Source organism: Protopterus annectens, chromosome 17.part0 (assembly GCF_019279795.1).
Source record: "Protopterus annectens isolate FY-2018-M chromosome 17.part0, PAN1.0, whole genome shotgun sequence".
NCBI lineage: Eukaryota > Metazoa > Chordata > Ceratodontiformes > Protopteridae > Protopterus > Protopterus annectens.
The window spans coordinates 674,207,324-674,229,081 of record NC_056751.1 but is presented as its reverse complement, the minus strand read 5'-3'; the positions used below and the strand labels follow the sequence as shown (position 1 = coordinate 674,229,081).

The following is a 21,758-nucleotide window of genomic DNA, read 5'->3' as shown; positions in this document are numbered from 1 at the left end:
AGATGGAATACATGAAGGAAATGTGACCTCATATTTTGATTGGGCATTCCAGTTAGTTGACCATACCCTGTTTACATGCAAAGATGAATTATTGTGATTTGTGTGCTCTTCTCTGACTGTTTATTAATGTATATCATGAGATTTGTGAATGCTGCCACTTGAGCTAGTTCAGGGTTGGGGGTAGTGGAAATGCACTAAGGTTTCTCTTACTATAAATGTTTTTTCTTTAGATCCTTGGATGATGTAAGCTCACAATAAATATGCTTACATCTCCTTATTACTTGGCCGTATAAATTTAAAATAAATTATGCAAGGTCTGACTTTCCTATTTAGATGACTGACTTCATAATTGGGAAAGCTGAACTTCAGGCATCACAAGGAAACATCTGTTCAGATAACTGGTGTGAAGTGTTTTTTTTATCTAACCAATGCCTGGTATCAGTGTTTGCAAGTGTTTCAAACTTTAAAATCTGTCCATTTATGAAACTGGTGTCAAAGATTTGTTTGGATTGTAGCTAATCTGGGGACTGTATGCAGTTTTACTTCTGAGATCCTGTCTTCTAGTCTGCTAAACACTGCACATTTCTTTTTCACACCCTCACTGCTTTATTTTCTAAGGGTGAGGCAGACTTGCACCAGTCTGTGTTACATCACAAGCCATCATTGTATTGTGTATACTATCCGTAGTACACAAACAAAATGCATGTTCAATGCTGGAGGCTGACTTTTTGGTGACTGGGAAAGGTAATGGTTCATCGTACGTTATTTGCCATCCTTGTTATCCCTTTGGCTGCACTTTGGTGCTTCTGCAAAGTACAGTCCCGTCATGTTTTGAGTTTTAGTTTGCTGGAATAGGTACACTTTCCTGCTGTGCATGAGATGAGGTGTGCTGTAAAAATATACTTGGGAAGTTTAAAATGCATATTCTTACTTTTCTGTGATAGTAGCTGTCAGTTGCAGTGGTATCTGCATGCAAAAATACAGAACCGTTCAAATGCAGTATGCATGTCAACTAGCAGGGAGGTGGTGTAGCCTGTGGAGAACTGAGGAATTACTGTTTTAACAGTCGGTCAGTGAACCCACACTACATATTTTTCATTGTTGATCCTAACCTCTGACATTCTTTTGAAGTAAAAATCAAAGGTTTTTTGTGAATTTTTTTTTTTTGTTGACAGAGGAGATTCAGTTTACAAGCACGCTGTGCGTGGTGATTATCCTAGGACACATCTGCTGGGCCATACATAGTCTGTAAGCTTAGTCATAAAAGAAAAAAAAAAGTTTAAGTATATACTACAAATATGTTGTACTCCTAATGGACAAATCCCTTAAAATTCCAGCAGCTTGTTCACCATCTGGGATATGAATACACATTACAAAGGGTGCGTCTAGCAGAGTGTACCAGAAAATGAAAATGAAACTGTAAAGCATCTTTGATTCAAATAATTGACATGTTTAATAACCATATATATTGTCATAAACCCAGACGTGGTTTGCTCAGCACGATGGTTGATGTCTGTGTGTGGAGGTTTAATCCATTGAATTAGACTGAAGATAAAATTTCTAAAAATAAGGGAAAATATGGCAGCATATGTGTAGTACAGTTAATTATTTTTAACTATGTTTCTATTGCAGTCTGAGATTCCCAAGTCAGACAGTGGAATCCTTTTCATATAGCCACTTGGCAGTGCTACCCAATTGCAAAAAAGTAATAGTTAACAGTAGTTCATGTATACTGTATCTGGCAGTCAATGGAATAGAAAGGTTTTAATTATGTAAATTTTGTCAGTGACTACATGCTTGGAGTAGACCCAGGGAGTGTTGTTCAGAATAGCGTAAGATCTAAGTGGAGGTTGTGAGGTGTAAATGCAGGTGTGCAAAATCATATGTATCTTTAAAAAGACTACAAATAACCATGACCATACCATTGTGTACAGACACCGTTAGTTTTGGAGTCTCAATCACAGCAGTGCTTTTATCTCCAGCCTTTGTTTACAGTAAAGAAAGAGCAAATAGTGTGATACAGCTTTCCCTTCCCTTCTTTAAATAAACAGGGCAGTATAATCAAGCTTACAAAGTTAAGTGTGTTTTACTCCGTTTTAAAAACTTGTTAGGTGGTGTTGAGTCCACTTTCATTCACAGTGACTACAGTTTTTCTAAATTGTTTCTGGTCTTCACAGAGCCCAATAAGGGTTGACTGTGGCGTAGTCATGTCTGCTGTCACCATGTCATGGCAACGTATCGGAGGTCTTCTCTTATGCACATACTATACCAAACATAATGTCTTTCTTCAATGATGCTTTACTTCTCATGGCATCCAAAATAGGATAGCTTGAGCTTTGACATTTAAGCTTCCAGAGTGAAATTGGGTTGGATCTTTGCAATGACTGACTTTGTTCTTTGAGCAGTCCATGGGAGTTGTAGTAGTTTAAACCAACACCACAATTCAAAGGAGCCTATCTTCTTCCTGTCTTTTTGATTGTCCAAAATTCACAACCTTATGATGCAGGTGAGAAAACAATGTGATCTTCATGTGAAGAGATATTTCTACATTTAAACACCTTTTCCAAACTCTGCATAGCTGCTCTGCCAATATGTAGATTACATTGAATTTCCATGGTACTTGTTGATCCCATAGTCATAACTAACCCAAGAAGATTGAAGTTATTTACTACTTTGTCTTCTCTATCGAGATTGAAGTTGGTTGTACCTTCAGTTGTAAGATTCTTCATTTATTTCGTATGGAGTTGCAGGCCAATCTTGAGAATGATTCTTGATAATGTTTCCAGTCATTTTCACACTCCACCAAGATTGTCTTGTCAGCATAATAAAGATTGTTGATAATTCTGCCACCAGTTTTTACTCCACAGTCTCATTGATGCGGTAGCGTTGTTGCCTCACAGTAAGACGTCCTGTTCGATTCTCAGCTAGAGCATCTTCTGTGTGGAGATGTACGTGAATGGGCGTACCTTCGTTGAACATCCCACTCACCAGGCTGAACAAGGAGAGGGTCACAGTAAGCTGCCTATCGGGCGCTAGAATCCGCCACATAACACAAGCACTCGGGTCACTCCACGGCAAGTACAAATATGACACAGTCATTGTCCATGCTGGTGTGAACGACCTGAGACGTACCTCCCTGGACTACATGAAAAGAGACCTAGAGGAGCTCTCTGATTATGTAGCCCAGGCAGGTATGACCCTAACCCTGAGCAGTATCCTTCCTTCATCAAGAATGATGCCACAATATAGAGACAAGATGATCAGCTTTAACAATTGGCTTAATGTCTGGTGTCATTCAAAGGGGATCCAGTGTCCGTCTGCTTGGGATGACATGCTTGACAAGCCACGCTGCTTCGCAAGGGACGGCTTGCACCTGTCACCCGTGGGATTCCAGATATTGGCTAAGGCTCTTGACACCCCCATAGTGCCTTTTTTAGGCAAGGCTCAAATTCTAAACCTACCACCCTAGAAAACAAAAATGGGAAGAAACTGAGGGTAATGCTGCTCAATGCCAGAAGTCTAAATCTCAAAATGCACGCACTCGAGGCCCTTCTCAGTATGGAGAACATCGATGTCTGTGCTGTAACTGAAACCTGGTTCAAGGCTCCTGAGAGCACCCCGGCACTATTAGGTTTTACCTCATATCATGCTCCGCCCCAAAACCCGGACCACACCGCAAAAGGAGGGGTGTATCCATATTCATAAAGGATACCCACACCTCCAGGTTGGTGGCAACACACGAAGCTTCGGAAACCATCCAGGTGCAACTAACCATAGGCAAAACTGCTCTACAAATTGTAGCATGCTACAGGCCACCCTCTCAAACTCAGGAACCCCACACAGCCTTCCTGAAGACACTGGAGGGTATAAATGTATCTCCAAACACCATCATATTGGGTGACTTCAACTACCGAATATAGACTGGGAACATTACTCAAGCCCTAACTTTCTAGCCCAACGGTTCCTGGAGTTCATAAATTCAAATGCCATGGAACAGCTAGTCACTGTTCCCATGAGAGGAGAAAATATACTAGATCTCATTGTCACAAACATGGGGACAAAATGCTCCACACCGAAGTATATCCCTCATTGGTGAGATCTGATCATAAACTAATCTCACTGGAAATCCACATCCCGCCCCCACCCCAAACAAAAGACCATAGTGAAGAACTTCTCTAAAGCAAACTTCACACTACTCAAGACTGGTGTGGTATCCTTCAAGGCCCCTGAGCCAGTGGAAACCACAACCCAAGCTGCGAAGCCCTTACAAATGCCTTCTATGAACACCTCCAGGACTGCATGGATCAGGCAATCCCAAATAAAACCAAGACTCTTTCCACAAAGGGCAAACGTCCAGTCTGGTGGACCCCAGCCATTAACAAACTTTACAATAAGAGGAGAAAGCTATTACATGATAGAACAAAATCCATAAAAGGGAAGTCACCCCTGATCATTATTAGTAAAAAAATACGAGCACTCATAAAATCAACTAAGGCCAATTTTGAGAGAAAAATTGCCATGGATTCAAAGGACAATCATAAGGCCTTTTTCAGCTATGTTAGGAACCTGGGTGGAAACTCCCAGATATGCTCAGAATTAGTCCAAAATGATACAAATATCACTGAACCCACAGACATTACCAACATACTGGCAGACAGGTTCAGTGCAAACTTCACCCCCCTAAAGGAGAGATAACTATCCCAGCAGAGTGTAGCCTGCCGGACATCTCAAATGCGCAGGTGAAAGCTGCTCTCTCTAAAGCTAAAAACACAGCATCAATGAGACCGGATGGTGTCCCTGGCTGTGTGCTACACGAGCTAAATGAGGAATTAAACCCGCACATAAGGCAGCTGTTTAATCTCAGCCTTTACCACAGGATACGTGCCCAAGGAGTGGCGTACGGCAACTGTGGTCCCACTCCACAAAGGCGGCGCCTCTACGGACCCTGGTAATTACCGCCCCATAAGCTTAACAAGTCTAGTCTGCAAGCTATGGAGAGGATCATAATGGAGCTCATAAACAAAGATATAGGGGACTTGCAGACATTGGACCCGACCCAGTTTGGCTTTGTCAAGGGAAGATCATGCCTTTTGAACTTGGTCAACTTCTTCGAAACAGTCACTAAGGCCATTGTTGAGGGAAAGGCAGTCCATACAGCCTACCTTGACCTTGCAAAGGCTTTCGACACAATACCCCACTCGGGTATTGTAGAAAAACTTACCAGCTTAAATGTAAACCCATATGTCACAAGATGGGTTTCAAACTGGCTTAAGGACAGAACCCACAGGGTTAGAGTTGCTGGCGCTGTGTCAGACTCCAAGCCGGTCACAAGTGGTGTCCCACAGGGCTCGGTCCTTGGCCCCCTATTGTTTGGCATCTACTTCTCAGAAGTACAGGCCAACATGGGAGGACTTTGGCTGACAAAGTTTGCAGACGACTGCAAACTGGGCGCCATAGTGGAAAGTGCATCGGACACAGATATCCTTCAGAAGGGACTCACGGAAACAGATAGCTGGTGCCAGAGCCATGGCCTGAAGTTAAACGCCAAAAATGTATAGTCATACCCTTCGGGAAAAACAAGGTAACCCCAAGCTACCATATAGGTGGCAATCCACTAAGCACAGAAGAGGTTATCAGGGACCTGGGGACTCAGGTTGACAGTGGCCTTTCTTTTGACACTCACATTGCTAAAGTGGTTAGAAAGACCTTCTACATTGCCCACCTGATCATGAAGGGATTCACATCCAGATCTAGTGAGGTCATTGTTCCCCTGTACTCTTCACTTATCAGACCAATGATAGAGTACAATGCCCCATTCGGGATGTATCTCACCCGACATCTGCAGCAATTGGAGAGATCCCAAAAGTTCCTCACCAAAAGGATAAAGGGACTCCAAAATCTGTCATATGCTGCCAGATTGAAGAAACTCCAGCTCTATTCAGTCGCATACAGTCTGCTCAGAGGTGACATGTGCCTGACATACAAGGCCATGTCCAACCCGAATTAATGGACATGCTCCACCTCAAAAATCCAAATCCACCAAAACCACTAGAGCAAGCGACTTAAACCTTAGCACGGATATAAATAGGACGTGCTGGAGGGATAGATTTATCACTCGGAGACTCCCTATGCTGTGGAATAAAATCCCGGTCCATGTGAGGCAGAGCACCTCGCTGACTCTGTTCAAGAGAAATCTAGACCTGTGGATGGGAGATCGTAGGTTTACCCCGGGAATCATCTCTGTGTCACTGCTGGACAGAGGCACAACAAACTAATGGGCACAGTATTTTTTCATATAAGGGGTGGCGTAAGCCACAAAAATTTGGGCTAGGCTTATAAATGCCTTAGGGCAGATAGCCTAGTATAAACCTATGAAGGTTGTACGTCGGGGCCAGCACCTCTGCACGTAAAAATTTACTGCCAATCATTGGCTGACCGGAGTTCCGCTGTGGCGACCCCTAACCGGGAAAAGTCGAAAGACGCAACAACTCATTCATGCAGCCCCAGTTCTCGGACTAATTTGTTGTGCATATAAATTTAGTATGTAATGAAAAAGATGTCCTTGATGCATGCCTTTGTTGGCTTGAACCATTCTGTTTCACTCTGAAGAAACAGACAATGGTACTGATGGTCAATAAAGACTGGAAAAGTAGTAGGCTTAGAGTATAAAAACTTTATTCCATGCTTTCGTCTCAGCAGGACTTCAGAACAAATGATAAAACCAAGTCAACACAGTCACTTTATTATACCTAGTTCAAAAAACTGTGAGCCAATAAAAACATTTAAATTAATTAAAACCAACGGAATCACACTTGGCTTTACTTACTTTTGAGTGTTGCTTTAAGAACTTATCAGAGAACAATAATTAGTTTCCTAATAGTAAGTTTCCTATATTTTAAAAAACATTTGATTTTTAATGGCATCATTTAAACTGGGCTTTTTGTCAGCCCCTAATTCAATCTGCCAAGCAGTTTCTTTTTGTTCTACAAAATTTTTATAGTCACCCCCTCTGTGATCAACAGGTACTTCTAAAATAGAAAACAAATTTTTTTTATTTTTAGTACATCATATGGTGTGTTTGTATAAAGCACTATTGGAGTCTTTGTTCTTGATACTGTATACATGTTCTGTAATACACTCCATTAAGGTACGAGTAGTCATCCCTACATATTATGCATTACAGCCACTGCATAACCCGATTTATACTACCTCCCCTACTCCTACAAGAAAAATTACCAGGGATTTGAATGGTAAATTTCAAATGTGGTAGAGAGACATATCTGGTCCCCCTGAAATAAACCTACACAAATTGCAGTGGCCACATTTGAGCATCCTCATGCAACATTCCCAAGAAACTTGTTATTCTTAACACTACTTCTGTCAAGAATGTTTTTAAGACAGTGTTTCTATACACAAAAATAGGTTTAGAACCTAAGACATTAAGCAGGTCCCTGTTGCCCTCCACGATTTTCCAATTTTTCTGGACAATTTTCTTTACACCTTTACAATCCAGTCATGTCCACATTACACAGTACTGTTAGCTGGTCTGTTGGTTATGTCATCTTGTTTGCTGACAAAAGGATGTTTAAGTATAGGTGGATACATTAGTGTTAAGAAAAACAAGTTTCTTGGGAATGTTATCATGGGGATGTTCAAATGTGGCTACTGCAGTTTTTGTAGGTTTATTTCAGAGGGACTGTGCGTCTCTACCACTTTTGAAATTTACCATTCACGTCCCTGGTCATTTTTCTTGTAGGAGTAGGGGGGTAGTATACCTGGTTATGTAGTGGCTGCAATGCATACTACATAGGGATGACTACTCGTACCTTAATGGAGCGTATTAGGGAACATGTATATAGTATCAAGAACAAAGACTCCAGTAGTGCTTTATACAAACACACCATAGGATATACTAAGTGTAAAAAAAATTTTGTTTTCTATTTTAGAAGTACCTGTTGATCCCAGTTTGTAGAATAAACAAGCTGCTTGGCAAATTGAATTAGGCACAAAGCCCGGTTTAAATGATGTCATTAACATCAAATGTTTTTTAAAATACAGGAAACTTACTATTAGGAAACTTATTTAATTATTGTTTCCTGATGGTTTTACTTTGAGTGTTGCTTTAAGAACTTGTGTGATTCTGTTGGTTATAATTATTTAAACGCTTTCATTGTCGCTCAGGTTTTTTGAACTAGGTATAATAATGTGACTGTTAACTTGGTTTTTATCATTTGTTCTGAAGAAGTCCTGCTGAGAAGAAAGCGTGGAATTAGGTTTTTATACGCTAAGCCTACTACTTTCCAGTCTTTATTGACTGTTAGTACCATTGCTGTTTCTTGGTTGTGACCTTGGTTACATGCTTTAATTCTGTTTCACTCTGTTCAGTTCGGACAGTTGCACATAATGATTAAGTGCTCTGGTAGTAGAGCCATCCTTTTCAAAGATGACTGCAAGGATTCATGGTACACACAACTAAAAGCCTTTTAGTAATCAATAAAACAGATGTACATGTTCTTTACTTTGGCCTTTTTCTTGGATGCATCTTACATGAATTTAAAAATTACCTCTGTTTTAAACAGTCTAGATTAAATAAATGAGTAGGATTCATGGCAAAAATATTTTGCTTATTCAAATTAAGTTCTGAATGTATGCATTTCTTCCTTAGACTTGTCTAAAGAGGACTGAAACATTGTTGTTATTTGCTTTAAATTTTGTTAGATTGTATGAGTAATGAAGCCCAGTTTGAAACAGTTGCCAACACATTTTGGAGAAGCAGCAATTAGGATTGATGATGGGTCCCAAATGGCTGAATTTCGCTGTAAGGATTTTTATAACAATTAGAATGTTAAGTTTACAAACAAACTTTAGTGTTTATGCAGTGTTTGAGATGAGTGTATGCCATTTGGGTATATGTAGTGATACTTGCAACAGGGTCATGGTGGGGGGGTTGGCAGACTGTTGAACAGTCTCAATTCAGCTGAAAGCATGAGAAAGTAGGCACTAGTGAAGTATCTAAAGACTGCCACATTATCTACCACCCTTACCAGTTTAACATTCCACAGTCTTGTATCCCTTAATTTTTTTCTAGTTTGCAGAATAGCCCGTCTTACTGCCCCCCCTCCTATGTGAGCAGAAACATTAGCCCATCTAACAGTAAAATCATACCTGTAAAAAGGGTGCACGGGAACAGAAAAACAAGGAAATGATTTGCTTAAAACTAATAAAAAAACAAAAGAACACACTCCAAAGTAGGAACTGGACTCTGCAAACTTTTTGAGCACTTTATTCTGATGAAGTGCAATACTGAAGAAAGCCATTTTTCTAACAACTTCCTTTTATAGCCAGGCTGGCCATGTGACAAATGTTTTAATTAACATTTGTCACATGGCCAGCCTGGATATAAAGTTGTTAGAAAAACGGCTTTATTTAGATTAAGTCAAGAGCAATACTGATGAAAGTGCTCAAAGTTTGCAGAGTCCAGTTCCCGCTTTGGAGTACGTTCTTCTGTGTTTTTTTTTTATTAGTTTTCTACATGTTTTTGCTTACAGGATTACAGTATTTTAAGAAGCTTATTACCTTGGAAGACTTGCAGTCATCTTTTCAGGCTTTACCCATAAACTAAACAGGATGCCAATCTATCATGTGTGGTCCTTAACCTGCACAGTAATCCTTTAAAGCAGTTTATCTTGTGCTCATTTCTTGTTTGCTGTTCATTTTTTACTTTGATTATGTTTTCTCCATGAAGCAAGTAGATAGTTGTAGTCAGGCAGCAGGTCTTTTTTGGAGAAGAAACATTTTTGCAAGTGGGGGTATCACAGAGTTTGCTACTTTCAGCATGTTACTTGGCATTTTTATAAAGCTGAATATAAATTATAATTAGAACTGCAGTGCAAGGAGAAGTGGATTGAGTTGAGTGCTTCTTGTTTATCTTGTACTTCACTTTGGCATTCCAGTAATGTATTTAAAAAGTAATTTTTTTTTTATGCCTTGCAACCTTTTTGTTTCCATCTAGATATTAAGTAAGCTGTCATGCAGCCAATGCATTGAAATATTTTTTTTCTTCTACACTTCGTTTTGTCTCGATTGGGCTCTCATAATGACGGTTTGACACCCAGGGCAGTGTATTTAAAGTTCTAGTTTTTTTGATTTTGAGTATAGCTCCTCCATTTTCTAGTTGTTTACACCCCTTCCCATTGGCCCCACCCATTCAGCTGTCTCCTGCAGCCACGACTGGAAGCTGCATATAGAAGACGTTAACTAATAGCAACCACTAGACTCTTACTCCCACCTCTGGCAGCAAATAGAACTACACCTTCTGAGACTAAGTAAACCAAACATTCTAATATCCTCCCAGGGCAACTATTTCCATGTACAGTCTAGATGCAGCAAGTCCGTTGTATACCTAGGTGATAGGTAGGCAGCACCTAGGTGATAGCTAAACAGCACTTGATTATTCTTTTGTATTCTCCCACTTTTCTGTACGTCGTGTCTTCTTTCTTTCTCATCTACCTAGGTGGCAGATTGCTGTAGGAAGGCTACCTTTCTTTTCAGCAAGGCTACCTTTCTATTCGGCCTGTGTCCACCAGACAACACTTATTTGAAGCCTGGGTGGCAGCTATGCTTTAGTGCACGCCATTGGTGGTAGCTCTGCAAAATGTTTCTTTGCCCTTTAAATGCTAGGTGTTGTCTAGGTAGTTTTCCTATGCACTTTTCAGCCTAGATGGCAGATGGGCAACATTTTTCTCTTGTCCTCTCTCAACTGAGGTGGAAGCCCACCATTACAGACAAGGAAGCAGACCGTCATCATACTATCATCACTCTTTAGTAATTATTTGTGGTTGGCAGTTAAGTGCTCATCTTGGCCAACTTGCATAGAAAAGCTGTATTGCATTTCTATCCATAGAGCTTTCAACAGTGAGCGGACCATTCTTTGACCCCCCCTCCCCCAAAAAAAATCATTTGGTTAAGAATGAGTCTTAACAGGATAAGCAGCAAAAACTTCCTCAGACTCCTATTCATTGCATTCCTAGCAGTTCTCCTTCTCCTCTTTGATTCATTGAGAAGTTATCACAATGCATTTCTAAGAAGCGTGCACATAGCCTACTAGTAAGCTATGTCGTAAGGTTGAGTGAAAGTCTAATTTTTAACATGTATATTAAGTACTCTATATATACCATGAGGAGAAAATATTTTATCCAGACCTAAAGTACTATAGAATAGTCCCCCAACCAACAATCCCTTACCTCTTAGTCTTAAGGATTATTAAATCAGGTGACCTTCATTCCAGTCCAGATCTTCTGCAATACAGGCCAAAACACACAAACATTGCCTACCTTTATACATGTAGTATAAAGGATAACCTTGGATAAACCATGCATCATTGTCACTTCTGAAATCTGGATTAATGATTATTTCTGCTTCTCCTCCTGCATTCAGGACAACTGCGTACTGCTTTCTGGTCACAGAGCAGGTGGCCAACAAAGTGGGGGGGGGGGTCCTGTTACTAGTCAGTCATTCACTTGTCACATAACTCTACGGAAGCATACACACCTTACTATGGCTGTTGTATTTATTCCCATCCCTTCTCATTTACTCTAGTCCAAAACATAGTCCAAAACATTTTCTTTGAAATGTTTCTAACAGCCTCCCCAGAAATGCTATCATTTTAGGTGACTTCATACCAATGGCCCAAACTTCAAACTACTATATAAAATAATAAAACAAAATAACGTGCAACTTGTCATTCATTTCTGACCTTATATTTGCTAATCTTGGAGACGTGTATTACCGTTAACAGTTTCCCTAACGTTGTTCATTTCCCAGTTATGTCGTTTTGAAAGACAAATGAAAATATCAAGTAATGGTTAGCATTTGTGTTCAGGTAATGGTCTGCCAAACCTTTATATCTAGTTTAGAAACTATAGACCAGGCCCCATTATGTGGTTTAGGTGACCCTGCTGTGTCCATGTCTGTTCACATCTGTCCACAAATTCAGAATTCTCTCATCCCAGTCCCTCTAAGGTAGCTCAAGGCAAAACTTTGCTTCTGGGTAAACTCTCTTTATAGGTGAAACGTTTGAAAGAGAATGCCTGGAAGTCTTGGAAACATAAAGCTAGTCTGGTTTCATTTCTAAGGGTCAGGTAAAGTTTGGTGAAGTTGTTTATCAAGTTGGTTAAGCCAAAGTTGAGTTTTGCAGACAAAAATGGGAGGCTCCAACCTTTAGACCCAAGTTTTTCTACACTTTTTTTCTTCTGGTAGATTACTAGTACCTCCTACTTAAAAGGTTCCTTACCAAACAAATGACAAGCACTTCACACAAGGAAAGGAATCTTTTCTGACCAGTTCAGAACATCACTAATGTTAATTTCCACAACATAAATGCTTTAGAAATATAGCGCTCACCGCTGTCAGCTTAAGCGTCTTACTGAAAGTGCTGCAACATTTTACTTCTACGAAGCCCTGGTTTTGCCCTTGCTGCTACTGTGTGTACCTGGTAAATTACTGAGGATTAAACTCGTGTCAATTATACCAGAGCTTCATATAGTGCTTAATGAATCTGTGCTCATAGACTCCCTGTTGTGGTCTTTCTCATATGTACACACTTTCATGCATACAAGCACACGACACTTGCATGCAGACAGAAACATACGAACACATGCCCACTTTTCTTTGACTTTTTGCCTTAGGTTTACACATGCTAAACAGCAAAGCACAGCTTAGGAATGTAAAAATGGCATCCATTAGCGTTTTAACTGTCGGAGCTTCACTGCGGCTTAATTTTCTGCTCTAAAGTGGTGAGCTTGTATTTCAGCGGGCATTCTGTACAACGTCATCCCATTCTCTTATAGGTACTGTACCTCCCTCCCTTAAAAACTCAGTTATAATTCCCCTGGCCAAAGTCCCCTCTCCTAAAGACTACAAAGGTCACAGTCTTATGTCCAGCTATTTGCAACATTACTAAAATGCTGATAAAAATGCTATATAGTCAGTTGACCAAGCACATTAATTATGGGTCACTTACTGACTGACAGCATGTTTTTTTTTTTTTTTTTTTTTCAGTGCTTTTAGCACCACAGCAGCATTGGATTCTACAGAGCACCATTTTATAGTAATCTAAACAATGCTGTACTTAGAGCTAAAGATTTTAACATGACTCATGTTTTTGAGATGAGTCATCCATAAATTTATATTAGTACAGCTGGGGAGAAAAATTTTCAACAAGGACCTACCCGCTGGAATCCTCTTTCTAATAAGCTCAAAACAGTCTACATTGAAAATATTTAAAATCACACACTACTCATATATGCAATGAAACCAGTTACCTGTGCAATTGATGCATACAACAATATGAATGTCACTGTATATTTAATGTTAAACAACATTTTAATGGGTAAACTCCTATATCTGTGTTCAAACTTACTGTTGTATCATATATTATTATTTGATAATGTTGCATGCAAGTCATTTTATGATTCCCTTCAAGGATGCATCTGCAGTCCTTACAAATGGGTTGTCCTGTCGTCAGGCAGCCCTTCGGTCGGCCGGATTCCAAAGTCTGGGTCTGGCCTCGGCTGGTGTCGCACTTCACCCGACGTCATAGCTGCAGTTATTCGGGTGTAAAGGCATCAGCCGCCATTTTCCTCAGTCTTTCTTGCCGTGGCGAAGCAGAAGCTGTTCGCAAGTGCCGGTCGGTCAGAACCAGAGATTACTACTACAAGTACCGAAGACGTCTAAAAAGCTAAGTACCCCGTTGGGGACTTTTTCTTGCCTCAGCCGATGTCAGAAAAAGTGAATAACTGTTTAACTTGTGGGAAACAAATACCTCATAAAGATTTCCACTCTTACTGCTTACCTTGTTTAGGCCCAGACCACGACATAGCAGCTTGTCTAGCCTGTGCTTCTTTCAACCGACGGACGCTTAGATGTCGGTCGGACTTTGCTGAAGAGTTTTTCGGCTCCGATTTCGCTTACATTATGCCGTCGGATACTCCGACTAAGCAAATTTCTAAAAAACGCAAGGAAAAGGGCCGACACTCGTGGTTCGCGGATTCGGCCGAAACCGCGGTTAAGCCAACCGCGAGTGTCTCTGTTTCGGCTGAAACCGAGTCCACGGTTCTTCGGCCGAAAGCTTGCCACTTACCGAGGCCTCTTCCAGCCTGGCTGAATCTGCTACTGAAATCCCACCTGCTCTTGCAGGTTCACAGGATTTATCTGATACTATCCCTTTGGATATTTCTACCCCTGCACGTGGAGCTGCTAGGCCTCCTGCATCCATGTCTATTAAGGCCTTTGCCAGGGCTAAAGCAGCAAAATCTACCAAATCGGTGCCTGCTAAGACCCACTCTCACAGGCCTAGTTCCAGTTCACAAATGCTTAGTCTAGCAGAGGATCGCATTTCTTTGATCCGGGGATCCCAACCACATCCAGACAGGGCCTCTCACCCACCTCCAGAGAAGAGGACTAGAGTAGAGCCCCCTGAGCCAGTTTCTTCAGATGGATCCTCTGATGAGTCAGATAATTCAAACCCTCCAGAGGGCCCCCTTTTCTTCTTATGAGGACTCTGATGCAGAAGACTCCATTCCTTCTGCCTCTCCGCCTGAGGAATTTTCTTTTGGGGAAACCTTGCATGCTATGAGGGAACAATTTCAATGGCAGGGCCAGGATTTTTCAGACTCTAGGAAAAGGCTTAGAACCTTTTTGCATTTGCCACAGCATAGGCCTTTAGCCATTCCTCCAGTACTTACTGTTGTGGATGATGCTTTTAATGATGCTTGTACTGCTCCTGATTCTCTTCCTCCGGCCCCTGCTAAGCCCGATAGGTACTACAGGGTTCTGGACACATTATCATTTGTATAAGGCCCCTTTTGCAGTTCCCAAAACTATCTCCCAGGGACCCAAGGCTGTAGCAGCTTCTTCACCAAAACCCTCCCTCTGAAAGGGAATCTAGGGCCTTAGAGATGGGGTAAAAAAAGTTTACACTTCTGCTACTCTTTCAGCTAGGGCCTTGAGCTGTCAATTCCACATGATTCAGTATCAGGAATTTATGTTAGACCAGTTAACTAAAAAACTGTCCTCGGATGAACCATTAGACAAAAAATCTGTACAGGAAATGGTACATAACATTCAGCAGGTCAGTAATCATTCCTTAAAATGCGGCTATGATGCACTGGAGGCTTCCTTTAGATCAGCCATGACTGGCACAGTGATCAGAAGACATGCATGGTTAAAAGAACAGTCCTTACCAGACCATGTTAAATCAAAACTCCTAGATGCTCCCATGGATAAGCTCAATTTGTTTGGCTCCCCTGCACAGCAGGTGCTGAAGAAGGTGGAAGAGAAAGCAAAATCTGTCCAGACAGTCTAAGATTTCTTGCAGGTCCAGCCTCCAAGGTTTAGCAGGAACTGGCCTTCCAAGAATTGGTCCTTTCCAGACACCTCCAGAGCTCCGAGAGGCAGGAATAGACGTTCAAGAGGCAGGGGTCAATCCAGAGGTGCCTACAGGGGACGTCAGTGGCAGGATAACAACCAGCGAGGTACAGCCACAGATCCAGCCACCACCACTTCCACAGGGCAATCACAGTGACTTGGCTGTGACACCGCCTACCAGGGAACAACTAGAGGCACCCTTAGGCGGGAAGCTAGCCCTATTTTCAGTAAACTGACATTACATCACAGGAGACAAATGGATTTTACAGACAATAGACCAAGGTTCCAGGTTTCATTTCCATACTCTACCAAGGAAGAGAGGAATGCCAAACCTACCTCCAAATCAGAAGACAGAAGCTCTAGAACAAATAACACACTTACTAAGGATGAGAGCTGTAGAAAGAGTACCATCTATGGAACAAGGGCAAGGATTTTACTCCAGACTCTTCCTGGTACCAAGAAAAGAAAACCAATGGAGACCTATTCTCGACCTGTCCGCTTTAAACACATACCTCATTGTTCCAAAATTCAAAATGCTAACCCTACAGCAGCTTCTTCCCATGCTGGGCAAGGAGTCTTGGCTGGTAACTCTAGATCTCAAGGAGGCATACCTGCACGTCCCCATACGACCAAATTGCAGAAGATTCCTCAGATTTCTTGCAGGATCAGAGCATTATCGATTCTCAGCATTGCCCTTTGGCTTATCTACTGCGCCCAGAGTATTTACGAAATGCCTGGCATCAGTAATTGCTCATTGCAGGCTTCAGGGAATTCAAATTTACCCTTACCTGGACGACTGCCTGTTACAAGCGAACAACATAAACCAAATTAACAAAAGATTTGCAAAGGGTCATTCAACTACTGCAAGCCCTGGGATACACAGTCAATATAAAAAAGTCAAGGCTGATACCATCCCAAAGGATAACCTTCTTGGGTGCAGATCTGGACACATCAAAACAAATGGCATAATATTGATTCCACATGCCAGACTACATATGAGAAAGTTACAGTGGTACGTAAGGAATTTATGGTCTCAGCACAAGCACAGCCTAGAAACCCAAATTCCAATAATCCCATGCCTGAAGCAAGAATTCCAATGGTGGGCTCAGGCCTGTCAATCAAACAAGGGACTGCCCTTCCACACCACTCAGCCAAGCCAGACCATCACAACAGACGCCTCAGACCTCGGTTGGGGGGCACACATGCTGGACAAATGCATACAAGGCTTATGGACTCAAGACCAGATGCACCTACACATAAATCAAAAGGAAATGCTGGCAGTAAAACTGGCAAGTCAGGCATTCAGACCATTTCTTCGACAGGGTCAACTGCTGAGAAGGACGGACAACACCACAGTTATGTGGTACATCAACAAACAGGGAGGCACACATTCATACCCTCTATGCCGGATGGCAGTGGACCTCTGGGATGTGGCACTGAGCTTCAACATTCAGCTTTAAGCAATTTTTGTGCCAGGAAAAGAAAATATACTAGCAGACATCCTAAGCAGAACTACCACGGATGCCCACGAATGGATGCTGCATCCGGACATCTTCAAAACCATTACAGGGAGATGGGGACTACCAGAAATAGACTTATTTGCATCCCCACACAATCACCAATTGAGAATTCTGCACAAGGACGTACCACCCACTTGCTTGGAAAGTGGACTCCCTATCTTTCACTTGGAAAAACCTGACAGCATATGCATTCCCACCTCTTCCTTTGATGCACAAGGTGCTATTGAAGATCAAAGAAGACCGTCCAAGGATCATCCTGATAGCTCCAGTCTGGCCAAGGCAACATTGGTACCCATTACTGAGGAGCATGTCTCGGGAACAAATATGGCCTCTGCCCCTAGTTCCCTTGCTGTTAACACAGAACAACTTCAAAACCCGGCATCCAAATCTGAAAACACTGCAGCTGGCTGCCTGGAGCATTGCATAAGACCAAATAACCCAGATTTATCTCAAAGGGTTAAAGACATTATCTTGGAGGCTCGCAGACACTCCACAAGAAAAAATTATTCAGCAAAATGGAAAAGATATCTCATTTGGAGTACTGCAAAAGGAGAGAATGTGTCACTGGTAAACATAGCTAACATCCTGGAATACTTGGCAGAGCTCTTCCACAACGGCCTGTCCTATTCTTCCATTAAGATTCATGCATCAGCTATTTCAGCAGAATACAATTTGGATCCTCCAGTCTTCTCACATCCTCTGCTCAGGCAGTTTCTGAGAGGGATTAAAAATGTAAAGCCACCTAGGAAGCCACCATTGCCAGCATGGGACTTGAACTTTGTGCTCAAAGTTGACACTCCCTCCTTTCGAGCCAGCAGCAACAGCAGAATTACAGTATTTATCATGGAAAACTGCTTTCCTGCTTGCAATCACTTCAGCACGAAGGGTTTCTGAGCTACAGGCATTAATGGCAGTACAGCCCTTACTGATCTTCCATCAAGATAGTGTCCATGAGAACTAATCCTTCTTTTATGCCAAAGGTGGTCTCCAGGGTATCTTTAAATCAAGCTATCCACCTACCAACATTCTTCCCCAACCCACAGAACAGGGGAGAAAGACTGTTGCATACCTTGGATGTGCATAGACAATTACGCTACTACCTGGACAGGACCAAGAGCAATAGAAAGACTGACCAGCTACTGGTAGCATATGCGACAGGAATGGAAGGAAAAGCAATTTCAAAACAGACAATCTCTAAGTGGATAGGAAATTGCATTAGATTTTGTTACTCCTACCATGTCTAGAAAACTCCAGAAAACATCAGGCCTCACTCTACAAGGGCTACAGCCACTACCACAGCTTTCTTACGAGGAGTGGCTACCAAGGACATTTTAGAGGCTGCTACTTGGAGCTCCGTGCATACATTTGCCAAGCATTATAATTTACCTTTATACTCCAGATCTCGAGCAGGTTTTGCCACTGCTGTTTTGCAAGGGATCTTAACTACACCATAATCTTTTTTTCTCCTCCTCCCCCAGTTTGGCTATGGTATTCTACCCATTTGTAAGGACTGCAGATGCATCCTTGAAGGACGTAGTACAGTTTTGTACCTACCATAAATGTAGATGTCCGATAGGCATGCATCTGCAGTCAGGATTACCCACCCTCCTTCCCCTCTGTGGTACTCCTAGGGTATTTGCCCATCTTGTAGCTAGCTGGAGGAATCTGTTATGGTGTATTTGTTTGTGTATATGTACATACATGTTTATTTTTTGTTTGCTCTCTACTATTTGGAACCATTTGCATTTATCCAAATTTAGCCTTCCTAGAGGGCACCTGGCATCTGGGGCAAGAAACACTGAGGAAAATGGCGTCGGCTGATGCCTTTATACCCGAATAACTGCAGCTATGACGTCGGGTGAAGTGCGACACCAGCCGAGGCCAGACCCAGACTTTGGAATCCGGCCAACCGAAGGGCTGCCTGACGACAAGACAACCCATTTGTAAGGACTGCAGATGCATGCCTATCGGACATCTACATTTATGGTAGGTACAAAACTGTACTTTCTGTGCATTGTCATGACTGAAAGGGATCTTTTGGACAAGCAAACTTACCCAGTTACCAAAAGGATCCATCTTCCAAACTTGCCTTTCTGACCTTATCCATTCTTTCACCACGTTACCTTCTTTCCACTCATTTCCCATCCCCCCTTTTTTCATTTGCAAACATTGCACATACACAGATGTTAGTCCTACCAATGTTTTCTATTTTTGGTTACTGCTGTGTTAGTCTTATCCGTTGATATTTATTCTGTTGTGGGCTAATCATAAAAATGATCCCTGTGGATCAACGGTCTACCTTTAGGCCATAGTTTTTAAAAACATAGAATGATGTACATTTACTACTACTATACTAAAGTAACAAAAATTCTGAGAAAAAAAAAATCAAAATTCTGTCTGTATAGAACTTCACGCTTTGCTCCTAATGTTACAAAGAAAAGTAGAACATTACTTCTCTGAAGGGATGAGCATTTGAATTTTGGCTTAACTTTTGATTTTTTTTGTCTTTCAGTTGATGGAATTCCTGCATTTAGTGTGACCACATCCAATCCAAAACCAACAGTGAAAGAAAATCAAAGTAAGTAACAAAGTTTTTGCTTTGTTTTCATCTCTTAGTGTTAGAAAGTGTTCTGTTCATGTTGATTTGATATTCCTACCTGTGTCGGCTGAAGCAGTGTGAAGGACCTGCACTGCTGCCCTTAACGCATTAACACCTATGTGGTGCACTTCTAAGCCTACATATGTCCTAGAATTCCAGAGCATTTTCTGAAAAATCAACTTAAAAAGCACAAGATAAACTCACTTGAGTATTTTGTGAACACTAAAAGCTATCAACACTGCATTAATAGAAAATGTTATCAGTAAGAAGTATTCTTTTACAGTGGTAATAGTCACTGCATTCGTAATCTTTGCATAAGTACTGTAGTATGTGTAACAAAAGGGAGGCACTGCTAGCCCAACCTATCTGGAATTTTGTAAGTGGTTGTGTCAGTTGTGAATATCAACATGATTCATAAGCATTTGTAACAGTCTCTTTCTCTCCATCGGCCCTTGGCTGCAATCTTTATGCAGTTTTCAAATGTGACCAAATTCTGAACTAACCATTTAGTATAATTCCATTTGGGCATTATATGCAGTAGTTTATACTCTAGAAATATATTACCATGTGTTGGTGCTACTTGGGAGGGGGGGTTATTGGTATGTGCATGAGGAACTACTTGTGTAGAAATTGTAACCTTAATGTGGGACTACAGTTCTGGTGTTATCTGCTTTGAGAAATTGTTTTGCATTGTTTTCATCTGAAAGATCATTTTCTTTATCACAGTTTCTATTTTTGGGAATGTTTCTGTGGCATCTTTAAGGACATTTGCTTGTTCCAAGGCAAAACGTTTGGGTGCAAGTCTATTAATAGTGGTCTATGGAACCGTCTGACACAAAATCTGCTTCTGTCTACTATCTAACATCTGCTGTCCCTGTAGCATTTTTCAGTTACAGTTGGATTCCAAAATTCTAGATATTCTTTGTGTGTTTTTTTTTTTTTACTTTTAAGATGATCTTCAAGGGATCAAATTAAGGCACAGATATTTTTGTATTGAACACACGTATAGGGATTGAAGTTGTAAATGATGTTTTGTAAGCTGCCCTTTTATTCAATTTTTAACAAACTTTACAAAACTCTGCATCATTTATACAACAGTTTATACTTTATTGGGAGGAAAATGTGTAAAGAATCCTGTGCGATGCAATTGTGCATTCCAGACATAGCTTTGGCATTGCACTGAATATTAGTGGTTCCTACAACTTTACTTTTACAAACATTCTAATTTTTAGTAAGCCACCTAACTTTAGGATTTTCTTTAGCAGCCATCGTAAAAGAAGACTGTACATTTAGATGCAAACTCTTCTGAAGTATATAAATAGTGAAAGTCCGGCTGTGAGAACTGTCTGAACAGCTGTCAAAAACGGACTAAAACTGGAGAAGACTGAAAATCGTTGTCATATCAGCGAAGTATGTTTAAATGGGGGAGTGGAAAGATACAAAAATCCCCCATCCCCCTGTAACTGGTCGGGCTCACCAATTTTCAGAAACTTTGACACACTGCTGTGCTTTAAGCACCTTTAGTTAAAATGTTTAACTTTTTAAAAAAAAAAATGTCGTGTCTTGTAGGAAATGTTCTCTCCCAAGGAGCTAGGTATCTCATTCTTTTCACTTCCCGCTAGAATATAATGAATCTGCCTGCTGATAAGCCCCTTCTTTTATCTATCCAGTGTATGTGGCAAATGGCATGTAAGCTGAAACCAAGATTGTCTGGTCTATCTAGATGAATGCCCTGCTGAATGTCCTTGTTTGGCCAATACTACAAATGTTTGAGTTACTATGATGATTTAGAAAGGTTGCAGTTAGTCTTCCATTTTTAACATGCAGCTCAAATGTTTCTTGTTTAAAGTAGCATTTCTTGTAAATGATGCTAAAATCAAAATGGAACCCGAAACCTAACACACTAATAGTTTATAGGGGAAAAATATTTAACTTTTACACCATCAATTGTACCCATCAGCTCCAGCTTCATATTGGCCCATCTCAAATTTAAACCTGATTTATAAAATGTTTTGTCAACAATGGTTAAAAGAATGGCAAAGGCGTTTTGTGTGTGTGTAAAAAAATATATATATATATATATATATATATATATATATATATATATAAAAATATCTGTTTGTATAAATATATACATCTATCTATATCTGTGTATTGTGTGTGTGTATATATATATATATATATATATATATATATATATAAAATGTGGTTTA

The 21,758-nt window shown here is 40.9% G+C and overlaps 1 protein-coding gene across 1 annotated transcript in view; it reads left to right on the top strand.

Annotated features, from left to right (window-relative positions):
• The window catches only part of F11R (F11 receptor), a 1,474,472-nt gene that overhangs the window by 280,846 nt on the left and 1,171,868 nt on the right, over positions 1-21,758 (top strand). Inside the window, exon 2 of the mRNA XM_044059235.1 lies at positions 19,459-19,524. Within this exon, the coding sequence (XP_043915170.1) occupies positions 19,459-19,524 (66 nt within the window). The remainder of the gene's footprint in view (positions 1-19,458; positions 19,525-21,758) is intronic.